The sequence below is a fragment of the Atractosteus spatula genome, chromosome 1 (assembly GCF_055471065.1).
Source record: "Atractosteus spatula isolate fAtrSpa1 chromosome 1, fAtrSpa1.hap1, whole genome shotgun sequence".
NCBI classification, from domain to species: Eukaryota; Metazoa; Chordata; class Actinopteri; order Semionotiformes; family Lepisosteidae; genus Atractosteus; species Atractosteus spatula.
Genome location: NC_142706.1, coordinates 3,371,516 through 3,384,545, shown reverse-complemented (window position 1 = coordinate 3,384,545; position 13,030 = coordinate 3,371,516). Strand labels below are relative to the sequence as shown.

General features: G+C 47.1%; 1 protein-coding gene across 3 annotated transcripts in view; it reads left to right on the top strand.

The window, feature by feature from the left end:
• Nucleotides 1-13,030, top strand: part of snx25 (sorting nexin 25) — a 51,597-nt gene that overhangs the window by 13,708 nt on the left and 24,859 nt on the right. For all 3 annotated transcript variants that reach the window (XR_016091709.1, XM_088925964.1, XM_088926034.1), the window contains exons 3-5: nt 3,248-3,464; nt 9,754-9,926; nt 11,478-11,664. Coding sequence is in view for 2 of the 3 variants with exons in the window: in XM_088925964.1 (XP_088782090.1) it covers nt 3,248-3,464; nt 9,754-9,926; nt 11,478-11,664 (577 nt within the window). In the remaining variant the exon portion in view is untranslated. The remainder of the gene's footprint in view (nt 1-3,247; nt 3,465-9,753; nt 9,927-11,477; nt 11,665-13,030) is intronic.

The following is a 13,030-nucleotide window of genomic DNA, read 5'->3' as shown; positions in this document are numbered from 1 at the left end:
ATTTCCTTTGATTAAAGTGTTTTGTTCTATCATATCCATTTACAGGACAAAGAAAGCTCTTTGTTAAAGTACAGGTGAAAGTTGGGCTTCTTTAATGTCAGCATAGGTAAGAAGAACACTAACTTCAATGCAGTGAATATCTCTGTAATATAATAAAAATTGCTTACACTTATATAGTGCTTTTCTGGACCCTCCACTCAAAGCGCTTTACAGGTAATGGGGATCCCCTCCACCACCACCAGTGTGCAGCCCCACCTGGATGATGCAACAGCAGCCATAGTGCACCAGAACACTCACCAGTCATCAGCTATTAGTGGGGAGTAGAGCAGAGAAATTAAGCCAATTCATAGATAGAGAATATTCGGATGCCATGATTGGTAAGGGCCAATGGGAAATTGGCCAGGACGCCGGGGTTACACCCCTACTCTTTTCGAGAAATGCCCTGGGATTTTTAATGACCACAGTGAGTCAGGACTTAGGTTTTATGTCTCATCCAAAGGACGGCACCTGTTTACAGTATAGTGCCCCCATCACTATACTGGGGCATTAGGACCCACATGGACCGCGGGGTGAGTGCCCCCTGCTGGCCCCACTAACTCCTCTTCCAGTAGCAACCTTAATTTTTCCCAGGAGGTCTCCCATCCAGGTACTGACCAGGCTCACACCTGCTTAGCTTGAGAAGGGTTGCCAGTTGTGAGTTGCAGAGTGATATAGCTGCTGGCATATATCTCACTTTTATTATATAAATGGTGACATAACAACATGATATAAAGCCGATTAAACTCTAACTGCATTAACTGGCTCAGTTAATTAATTTGTTCAGTACTGTGATAGGAGAACTTTAAGTAAAATCAGGTTTTATGCTGGGAGCAGTTTTGGTGGACCTGTAGGTGGTGCACTTTCCACTGCCCCAGAAATTCTGAAGAAATGTCCCAACCACAGTGCTACCCAGTAATCAAACATACCCTCGTCTGTGCTGGTGTCTTTGGCTTCAAGCCACTCTAATGCTGAGCACGAGTGAGCTCCACAGGCCAGGAGCACAGCACCTGAGTGCTCAAGACTGAGCTGGCAAAGGTCGATGGCTTTAAACACTTACAAATCTACATTTTGGGATCTGAGGGTTCTTAGGAAAGTGTGTAGTAAGCACCTTCTGAAGATGAAAGTCCCATTCCTGTGAAAGACTTCTTTTAAAAAAAAATATCGCGGCTTCTTAAAAATCACTTCCACAAAAATATCCCAGGAAACTGGCCTTGAGGCCCTTGTGCAGCAGTGATTTGCACACAGAAGGCTCTCCTCGGCTTCCGCCCGCACGTCTGAATGGTGAACTGAGCGCCATGAAGAGCTCTGGAGACGTCTGCCTTCCACTCCAGTGCTCTAGAGGAAACACCTGCCGGAACGCGTTGCTAAACCGATCTGCGCAGTCCGCTTTTAGAAACACAGCGTGAGCTGGCTGTGTGCCTTCCTCGCACTGTAGTCATCTCTTGCAGCAGCAGAAAACCAGCTAAAAATGAACCTGTCTGTTTCAGCCCCATCCAGAGCCAGGCGGTGTGGATTTGAATCTTCCTCTTGCGTTGGGGTGGTTGAGGGTGGGGGGGGTGTTGTACTCATCTCTGAGACAGTTCATCCCTGTGACCTTTGCCCTGAGTTGAGTCCCACAGATCACTGTGGGGAGTTTCAGGAGTGATCATGTCCAGCTGGGGGTGAGAGGGCCTTTTACAAACCGAATAGCATTTGGTGTGTGACACTTGGTTTTTCTTCTACCTTTTTTGTGCCCTGGATTCCTCTGAGCAGTCTAGTTATAAATGTTTTATAAATTTAATAAATTTTGTAACATCCAGATTAGTGCCACCTACTTAAGGACCAGTCTCTGTCTGGCTGATTGCCCTTTCAGTTGCCGGTTTATTGCAGCCTTAATTTCTGTGTATGGCTCCTTTTCCGAGATATTGTTTGCCTTAGACAGTCTCAGACTCCTTTGGTTTCTTTGAAATGCGTTGCGTGTCTGAAATCCAAACGCCCACACAGGGAAGAGTTCATTTAGATGATTGAATGCAGAGGACGGATTTAACCTAACGATCCAGACAAGTGCTTCTAACTCGGCGCTGAGGTCTTGCGTGGAATGTGACAGTGGCTGTGGGCTATTACAGTCTCTTTGCAGTGGACCTCAAACGAAGTATGCATGTGTTATACTATTACACTATTGGCCATGAATACAAATCATTATCACCATTTCAGAGACCAGCAAACTGGTCCCTGGAAAACACTGCCTCTAATGTGGCCTTGTATTGAACACAATTGATCTGTCGCCTCTTGCAGATCTGCAGCACGGCCTAGATGTTTAAAATTAGTGATATTCTTTTTCGGAACTGAATTGAAAGTTGTTGTTTTTTTTTTTGTATTGCTTTCATCGGATTTACTTTCCTTTTTAATAGTTGAATAAAAAGAGTGTAATGGTCAGCAAAAAAGACTGCTTGCCACTTTTCTTTTCATCACAGCGAGAGCATCGCTGACGTGGCCGGCGTGCCACACGGCTCCTCGCCCCGCACTTCTGCACACAGCTTCCTGTTTGCGAGCCCGCCCCCAGGAGAGAGGCGCGTGTCCGCCTGGTGTGATGCGGTGAATTTGAGAGCCGTCCGCTCGACCCCTCCAGCCCCTGACGGCCCTCTGGAGAGTCACAATCGCGGTGAAATGCAGACACCTGCCCGTGGGCGGTGTTGAGTCTCCCGTGAGGAGCTGTGAAATGCTCTTGTATTACATTTCAGATTTGCTCTTCTTCCCTGGCTGCTATTCATGGATCTATAGCCGATCACTGTAGTTGAAACTGGGGACGGCAAAAGTTGGCAAAATAAAGACACCAAGCTCAGGTTTCTGCAGGATAGTTCAATTCTGATCCTTTTGACTTGATGTTTTAAAGCAGCGTGTTTCTGGTGCATGGTAACATTGACCATTTCCAGTCATGTTCCTAAAAACTAAAGTTTTACCAGGTTGCGTTTCTGCATAATGTCTTGAGATGCTCAGTAAGGAGACCTCATTTTATGTCAGTTTGATCACTTTGCGAATGTTAGGTCACGTTACCTCCTGAGTGAGTCAGGAGAGCCAGACGGGATCTGTAACTTGGCTTGATGGTTCAGACCCGGGGTACCATGCGAGCTCCCTCTCTTTCCCTCTCCCGAGACTCTTCACCGACTCCTCTAGGCAGGGCTTGGCGTCTCCCAGCTCACCCTCTCTGTCTGCTGTTTCCTTGTGGCAGTGTTCGACTACAGCTACAGAGACTACGTGCTGTCCTGGTACGTGGAGCTGAGCAGGGACGAGGGGCAGCTCTATCACATGCTGTCTGAGGACTTCTGGGAGATCGCCAGGCAGCTCAGGACCCGGCTGGCCGCCATCGACGTCGTGAGCTTGGTCTGCAACGACACGGTGAAAACCCTGCACGCCCACTTCTGTGACCTCAAAGCCGCCAACACCAGGTACTGATCGGTCCGTGTTCCTTCGAGAGGAGAGGGCTCTCAAGTGCCAGCAGATGCTTGCAGACCAGCTGATGCTAGTTGACCCCATTTTGTGTTCGTTGTTAGCTGTCCTGTTAGCCCAGAAGGCTGTATCGATACTGAGGTGCATGCTGGGAACAATCTGCAAGACCGAAACGATCAGCCAGTCAGTTCAACTTGGCAGACATTTCTTTGTTTATCCAATAGTACTTAGCGATTTGATTTTGGGTTTGTCGAGGAATTCGGTTGTAATGACATGACTGTGGGGAATCGTATCACTACCCCAGCTTGCTCTGTTTATAGTACTGCTGTTCTATGCAAGGAAACGGCATGCGTTCATGGGCATTTTCATGTAAAATTCATAGTTTGCATCTCCAGCACCCCTGTAAATGGAATTCACACGGTCCTTCTGCAGGGCTGGTTTGATTTCAGCCAGAAACGCCATCCTCTCAGTCTTTTACGTTCAGGCACGAGCACTTACTTTGAAAACAAACACTACAAGAGACACTCCCTTTAGTGCATGTGGGTCTTTATTAGAATGCAAGAAAGAGAGGCAAAAGCTGAAGAAAAACAGTGGAAAAAGTGAAAAAGCCACATTTTAATTGACTTGTTTTCCCAAATGTTAGGGTATATTTGAAAAGTGTTGTGCAGATAATTTGAGCATCTTTCCTCCTGAGGCTTCATTAAAGTGCTGGCTGGTCAATAATTTATATGTCTTCCCGGAAAGACAAAAGACACACTAAAATAATGACGTTTTCGGCTTCTCTGATAACATGAGGCTAAACTATGTTGTTCCCTTCAGTAACAAAAAAGCATCAGCTCTCGCATTGTGTAGGGAAAAGACATTATTAACTGGCTAAACCAGGCTTCCTTCAGTCCGCATTATGAGTGTATCTGTTGCAGCGAAATGTCACAGGCTCCCTTTTTATGAGGATTAAGACAGGACTTAAAGGTCAGGTAACTGGAGGTCTGTTTTTTTAAAACAGTAAAGGCTGTGGCATTGCACAACTGGGAACAAATAGCAGTGAGTATTAAAATCTGACAGGTACAAAACATTGCTGAAAATCAATTTATTTAGAACTGTGTTGCCTTTTACAAGCACTGAAGAGCAACCGGGCAGGGACTGTAACCACTGGTACAGCGAGAGTAGGGGTGGGGTTTTTATGTGGGAGAGAAAGGAAAATTACAAGGTGTATAAACTACACGACGCACAGTGAGAAGGAATTATGCGTCGGAGTTGTGTGGAAGGTCACACACTGAGATACATTTCAAGGATTTGATGCAACTGTATCGTAATGATGCATTAAATTTAGTGCACAACATATCTGAGCGCGTGAATACATGCTCTCCTGTTTTTGTTCCAAGCCTTAATGTGTTTTCTGTTGAAAGGGTGTGTTAAGTGTGCTCTTTCCTCCACCCTGAAATGCAGAACATTTTTTCTTTCCTTCACATGATGAGCTGACCTCATTCCCCAACATAAACATGTGTTGTTGTCCGTGCAGTTTTTATTGGGTCGGCAGTTGTAGTGCGAGAAATGCTCAGTTCTCTACCAGGCTGTGATTTCTTGAGTGAGCACGCCATTCATATTTAATTTAGCTTGTATGCTGAGAGCTGGAGTAATGGTATGCACCAGAAGGTTGAATGTCAGTCCTTGATAACACAGGCTTGAAATGTCAGTCATTGTAAGAAAATAATTTAGTTCCAGGTATAAATATAGAACACAATAAAAGGGTAATGATTGGAGCTGTTTTGTTTTCAAGCCAGCTGTTGAGTATCTTCGATACTGCGTTTGCAGAAGCGCTGTGTCGCTCGCTGGCTCTCACTCGATTCAGCGGTGCTGTGATGATGACGTTGTCTTATTTTGCTTTGTTGTTTTTTTCCACAGACTACTGGACCTATGATAAAGTGCCATGGGCTGAGAATATTTAAGTCTTGGCCACAGTTTTTCAAAGGGTTGCTTTAGGGGTGATATGAACTTTTAGAACAAGCATTCAAGCATTAAAGCTTTAAGCATTAAAGGGATATTAAAATTTCTTCGGCCCTTTGTAGATACTGTACCTTAAAATGCTGCTGAAATGTATTAAGTAATGATGTGATAACCGGTTATGGAAGCAGTTATTTATTACTAACCATTATAATCATGTTTGATGTTTAAACTGTAGTGCATTTTTCAGTGGAGCTGACCGAGACATACACAATCATGCAGTCACTCGCACTGCTCCCCCCTCCCAAACACAGACACACTCCCCCACACATCACACGCGCTGCAGTCATGCACCCAGACTTGAATGCCTGCATTGACAGGGAGCAGAACTGACCCATGGCTTAATTCTTAGGTCACAGCTCTAATGGCGAGCCGAAAACCGGATTAATCGGAGATCTGAAGTTAATTAGCTCCGAAATGAATTTTGGAAATGGCCTGATGGGGAAAAGGGGGGCAGAGATTCATTTGAAAAACATATACTGTACCATGACTTTCTAAGCAAAATGTTAATTTGTCACTGAAGGCAGCCTGCAGTCTACACCCTGACTGCATTGTAAACTTACAGTCAGGAATGAAAAATAACAGTGCAGTATTGTGGATGCAGAGCTGTGCCACAAAATGTAGGATGTAACCTATATACAGTGTAATGCTGAGTGTCTGAGTTGCGGAGAAATGACCTGTGTAAATGCTGAAAGTACTGTAGAGAATGAAAACAGCAGTGGAGTGAGAAGTGTGCAGTGTGCCTGCAGTACAGCAGAACAGAGGGTTCGAGGAAAGGCAGGTGTCCTGTGTTGTGCTGTAGCGGGAGGCACAGTGGGATGTGATCCTCTGCAGGACAGGGAGCCCAGCGGTAAGGAAGTGTGGCTCGTGTCCTTTCGGAGAGGTAGGTGTACAGCAGGCACTGGGAGAAGGACAGAGAGGGCGCACCCCTGGCGTTCACAGGTTTCAGGAAGGACAGTGGACACACAGGCAGGGCAGGAAATCCTGGGAATTGTACGCGAAGTCTAGGAACTGGGTGGACCTAGAGGGGCTGGCAGAGCTCTCGGAGGGGAGCAGACTGGGGTCTGGAGAGGGCAGAGCACTGGATCAGGGGTGGCAGCAGGCAGGGAGCTGGAGCTGTCCAGTCGAAAAACCAACGCGGGCCTGGACCATGAGCTGGTGGACGAAAGAGAGATTCTTTAAAAGGAGCAGTAGTGCTGCAGGGAAAAGATGGGATTTGAATTTGCGTACTGTTGAGGAATGTGGCTCCACTGTAGCAAAAGTCCCCTTTTCAATGTCAAGCCATTAGACTTTGAACCTGATATTATCATTTTTCTTTGCAAGCACATGAAGATGAGTGTGGTGCCAAGTGGAACTTTTAGATTTCACTTCATTAGTTCTCTGTTGACAACCCCCCCGCGGTACAGGTTATACCAGGATCGTCATTAACGCTTTGTGTGATGTACGGCACCGCCGCGCCCTTGTGAACTGAATTTGAATTGTTTTTCTTGGAACAGCAGACTTTGTCAGAGCAGAAATCCTGGCTTCTTTCAGGAAGAAGTCTGGGTGGCGTCCTCGAATCAAGTAGTCACTGAAAAAAGATTGGTGGGACAAACTAGACAGGTGTTTTTATAATGGGTGTTCACCGATAACGTATTTTTCCGTGTCATGCACTTGAGCCTTCATCAGGTTCATTAGCTGATATTGTTTTATTTTAATTAGTTACTTTTCAGGTTGGAATGAACCTCTTTTTTCACAGTGATGCTGCCCCCCTTTCAGACGACATTTTCTCTGTGCCTTTGTTGTTGTTGACAGTCTGAACACTTTATTCCGCTACTCACTGCGCAGGAAAACCACTCAGACAGAAATGCCATGGATTGCACGTCAGAAGCACAGAAGATCTAAGTAAAAAGCTTTCCGTTGCTCTTCAGAAGTCTCTGAAAATGCATGGTAAAAAGAAATCTTCCCACAACAAAACCCAAACCTAAAATGAATGAAAATGCAAATAAAATTGAATGAAAGCTCAGATTTGTTTTACCTGTGAAAAACGTCTGTGATTTGAAAATCTATCCCCTCTGCGGGCTGTTAGTGTGGATTTGGGGTTGTGGAAAGCGAGGCTGTAATCTTTGCTTTTCCAAAATGCTGCTCCATTGCTTTTAGCACTGAGCAAGATGTCAAATAAAAACCTTGTCCACAATCTGAACATATGCATTCCTGCCTTGTCTGTGTAGTTTTGCAGTCCCTTTTTATTAATCCTGATCAAATAGACACTCAGAGGTGTTGGTTTACAGTAAAAGCATATACCCTTTCCCTTTTCATACGTTTGTGGCCTTTTCTTCAGTTGTTCTGCAATGCAGCTTCCTTTTATTATAATCATAGTTATACTCATACATTTTATTTGTAAAGCGCCTTTCCAAACCCAAGGATGCTGTACATCGTGATAAAAGAAAAAAAAAACAAGAGTCTAAAGGTTTATTTAGATGTAGATAGAATAATGCAGGGCAGTCAGACATAGGCCCTGGTAAAAAGTTGAGTTTTGAGTTTAGATGTGAGGAGAGGTAAAGAATTGTTCTCTCGAAGAGTCGGAGGAAGGTCATTCCATAACAAAGGAGCAGTGATCGAGAAAGCACAGCCATCAGAAGCCTGAGCTGAGCAGAGCCTACAGGAGGGAGTGTAAGCATGGAGGAGTTCAGGGATGTATGATGGAGCCAGATATTGAATATGTGACTTTACAGGCAGCCAGTGTAGAGACTTCAGTGTAAGAGTGACATGCTGCCATTCAGGACACACCAAGGTGGCTGCAGTTCGTTCTTGGGGATGGCTGTCAGGAGGAGGAGGAACAGCTGAACTACACAACTGCTCTCAGCGTGTGGTCCAACTGGGAGTGCTGCACATGAGAGGAGCCAGTCAGTTTCAGATCGAGAGAGGCTTTATGTATATCAGTATATTATACGTGTAAGCTCTATCTCTCTGGGGACATGCTAGGCATACAGCAGATTTGTGTGATGCACAGATGGCAGCCTGCACACTGCTCAGATACAAATGAACTTGTGGCGTTAACGAAACACAGCGATAAACTGGAAACGTGACACTTAACTATCGATATGTGGAAAGGTTCTGTGTAAGAAAATTAATGGGGTATGTGCCTGTATATACGGGTTATGATTTTTGTTTTGCTGAATAACTGCACAATAATTTCCTGTCAGTTATGTGCCTATGAGACCACAAAGGAAAAACTGTTTTGCATCATCTTTTCCCAACCTGGTGTAGTTTATCATTGCTTATTCAAGGATTGGTATAGATGCTGCTGATAATTAGCTCCCTGAGAGGTGAATATTCCAATTCGATAAAGAAAATGAGGTTCTTAGCAGAGTCTCAGATTGCCATGTCACCCACTCGCCCAGTTGTCACAGTTATTGATTATTGCTTTCCAATTGTGTTGTAATGGTTTCCCACAGAAGAACGGTTTACTGACACCCTGTGGTCTGTATTGAGAAGAGGTACAGTATGTGATTTCACCTTCTGGGTCAGTTCGCTCTGCAGCCGGGAGGAGGATGGCATTGCATCACAGTGTGCTATTTTCACTGTCAGCCTTCGATAAACCGAAAGGGTTCATACAGGGAGTGAAGCAGAGACTGAAGTGTCCAGACCACACCCTGAAGCAGTGAGGACACGACGTGTGGGCGCTGACAGTACACCCAGGAGAGCCCAGGGGGAAGATGACAAATCAGTCCTCTCACCTTGACAACGAGTCTGCCTGCCAAAAAAAGCCATGCTTCTTTTTTATGTTAATTAATAGTCAGCAGCCATATCACTCTGCAACTCACAACTGGCAGCCCACTGAAGCTAAGTGGGTGTGAGCCTGGTCAGTACCTGGATGGGAGACTCCTGGGATAAAACTAAGGTTGCTGCTGGAAGAAGTGTTAGTGGGGCCAGCAGGGGGCGCTCACCCTGCAGTCCATGCGGGTCCTAATGCCCCAGTATAGTGATGGGGACACTATACTGTAAACTGGCGCCGTCCTTCGGATGAGACGTAAAATCGAGGTCCTGACTCTCTGTGGTCATTAATAATCCCAGGGTGTTTTTCAAAAAGAGTAGGGGTGTAATTATTATTATTATTATTAATTCTAGTATTTTTTGTATTTGTAAACGACAGAACGGCCTCCCTGCGCCTTGGTATCACTTGCCTTGGTCTGCCGCAGTCCGGGAGCCCGTCTCTGTTCACTGTGACTGTCGCTCGCTGTCGCCCTGCCTGCAGGGGGCTCTCCGGCCGTGCGGCGCGGTCACCGCTGTGGCGTTTCCTTGCAGGCAGGAAGAGCCGCCCAAGGCTTTCCGTCTCCACCCGTGTCTGCGCAGCCCGGAGGAGGAGCTGCGGTTCCTGCGCGGCTGCGCGCGGCTGCTCCTGCCCTGCCTCCTGCCCCGCCAGGACGCCCGGGCCCGCAGCCTGCGGGTGGCGCTGGCAGAGGTCGTCGCCATGAAAGGTACGGATTCCCACAGCACAGGGGGGCGGGCGGGCGGAGGAGCGGTGCGACAGGGGAGTCTTTCTCCTCGTGTTGGTGCCGCAAAGACTGTGGCCGCGAGTGGCCTGGAGCAGCAGAGACAGAATGAGAGCGTCTTGTGAGTCTCGCACGTGACGGGCAGCAGGCTGGTGCAGAGGTCGGGGGCCCGCACTCTGAACTGGGAGGTTGTGGGTTCAAATCCAAGGTGCGATGCTGCTGCTGTACCTCTGGGCAACGTTACTGAACCCGTAATTGCTCCAGTGAAATTCCTGGCTGTACAGCTAAAACCCCAGCTGGATAAAGGCGTGCAAGTGGAAGCAGTAAGCCACTCGGAAATAAACACCAGCAGCCACATCACCCTGCAACTCTGGGGCATCAGAGCCCACAGAGACCACTGCGCCCCCTGCTGGCCCCACCAACACCTCTTCCAGCAGAAGGTCTCCCTTCCAGGTAGTGACCAGGCTCACACCTGCTGAGCTTCAGTGGGCTGCGAGTTGCAGGGTGATGTGGCTGCTGGTGTTTATTTCCGAGTGGCTTACTGCTTCCACTTGCACGCCTTTAAAGCTGATTTTCAGGACAAAGCGCCTTTGTATAACCAAACAATATTCTACATCGGAATCTTAGGCTACTGATATTTTAGGCTTTCTCTCCTTGTTTAGTCTCTGTGGACATCGTAATTTAATTTTTGGCAGTAGGCGCTCTGGTGATGTGTATAACCCAAAGGAGTCCAAGAGCGTGCTCGCCGCATTCGTTTTTACATGATTAGATTACTGAACCCAATTCAGAGAGATTATCTGTGAAATTTCTATAATGCACTCGTTGTCTCTCTTTTTATTCACTGACTCATGTCTGAAGCTGCCGTTCCACAAGAGCAGCGTGTAGACGTCTGGTTTTTTTGTGCTGCAAATTGTTTCTTTTCTCTATCCGATGTGGAGGAACCTGCGAACTAAATGCTGAGGTGCAGCTCAGGGTCTGAGGTTTGTTTGGATGGGGTGAAGTTTAAAACCGTCCTCATTGTACAACTTCAGCATTCCCAATCTCTGAGTTCCCCAGCACTTTCTTCCCCAGACGACGCTGTTTTTATTGCGTTTCGATTATTAACAGCTGTCTTTAAGAGTAAACGGAGCCAAGCACCGTGATCAGAAAAATCTCAGATCTGTGGCAGATTACTGATATTCTGGACGTATTTCAGTCTGGCTCAGGTCTGCGCCTCTCTTCTGCTCTTGGCACGTGTTCCTTCACGTGAAAGAGCAGTTCTGTGGCAGGCCGGAGTCAGGCAAAGCAAATGTCAGAGCGAAGAACAGGATTGGCCTCTACAGAAAACATTTTTTTAGCCTCATAACGTTTTATCGCTCACTTCACATAAAATGGGTATTGTTAGTAATAAAAAGGAGCCTCTCTCTCTGGAGGAGAGAGAAAGCAGTGTGCTCACTCTGGGGTGACTCCTGAAGGGCGCTGGGTTTCCCACAGCGGGCGGGAGGCGGGGGTCCGCGTCTCCGAGGGGTGCCTGAGAACGGGTGGTTTGCCTTGCAGTGCTGAAGCCGCTGGTGGAGGCGCTCAGTGACCCCGACTACATCAACCGCACGCTGCTGGCCCAGCTGGAGCACCGCGAGCAGGCCACGGCGCACCACAAGAAGGCCTACACCTACGCCCCCTCCTACGAGGAGTTCATCAAGCTCATCAGCAGCAGCTCCGACGTGGACTTCCTCAAGCAGCTGAGGTAGGCTCCCCCCCTCCCGTCGCCAGCCGCGTCGGCAAGCGCCCTCTGGGTCGAAGCTGGAGCTGCGGTCCCTTCCTTGAGCCTTGCTTTCCGAAACTCGTGTGAGGCACAGCGGGGAAAAGCCTTTCATGTGGCAGATTTGTCAGGAAAACATGCAGTCCTAAAGTCTTAAAACGTTACTGGCCTTCAGTCGGTTTGAAACTCCCAGTGCGTAAATGTGTAGCCCGTTAATTGTTAACCTCGTGGTTTCGGTTGTGATTTAGTTTGTAAGATTATTAAAGTTTCTGCTTTGGCTTTCTTGTCTTCTTCTCTTTGCTACCCTGAGCTGTGCAATACACATTATGCCAGTACACTTAATAATAGGCTTTATTAAAGCTTGGTTTATACAGAGTTCCCTTTTATCCCACTTGCAAGTAATCGTTTGTGTTTGTCATCTTTTTGGCTTTCCATATGTGATCATTTCATGACACATTGTGTTATCTTATATAGAGCTTTTTTTTCCACTTCTTCTTATATCGTATTACATTGGGATGAATAGAGATGTAAAGTAGCCCGTTTGGAACAGGGGTCTCTCTGCAGTTTATGTGAGGCATGCTGTAACCTGGTGACCTCTTAAGCTCTTTGCACCTCCGCCTATGTGTCTGCTGGGAAGCAGGAATGTGATGCAGGTTCGTCAGTAAATCTCCTCACAAGCGCTTCACCTTTCCCTTCCCCTTTGCCGCAAATCTCTTCGGCCATTAAATTCGCTTGTCGTTGGCTGCCTTTCACCCAGTCGTGCGGAGATGAATCGTCCGGTGGCTCAGCCAGTCCAGGCGCAGCTTTGAGCGAAGATCGAGGGCTCGAGCCTGGGCCTCGCCTACAGCAGCCCCCCAGAGCCGTTAGCTCCGACACAAAGAGCCGCCCTCTGTCCTGCTGGGCTCCTGCAGGCTTGCAATCGTACTGAGGGACATGTTTCTCCTCGTTAGTGAAAGGCGGTGATTGGGGTGATGCAACCCGTTTAAAAGTCAAGCCTGATCCAATGAAAATCGGCTGGAAAGACCCAAGTCTGATACCCAGCCTGTCGGTGGGACAATACCTGTGTGGCACCAGAATGTTGGGGCACCTAGGGAGAACTCGCCAGCAGTTTCGTTTTGTGCAAGATAATGTTGGGCAAAAGCATGACGTTTGGTACAACAAAACTAAAAGTTTTGTACAGCCGTGCAGAATAGTTCAACAGACCAATCGATGGCCTGACCCGTTCGCCGGTATCCTTTCTGTTCATTAAAATGTCAGTGCGAAAGATTTTGCACCTTTTCTGATAACTGTGAATTTGTCGCCATTATGAGGGATAAATTCCATCTGATGCTCAGTGTGCATACATGCACTC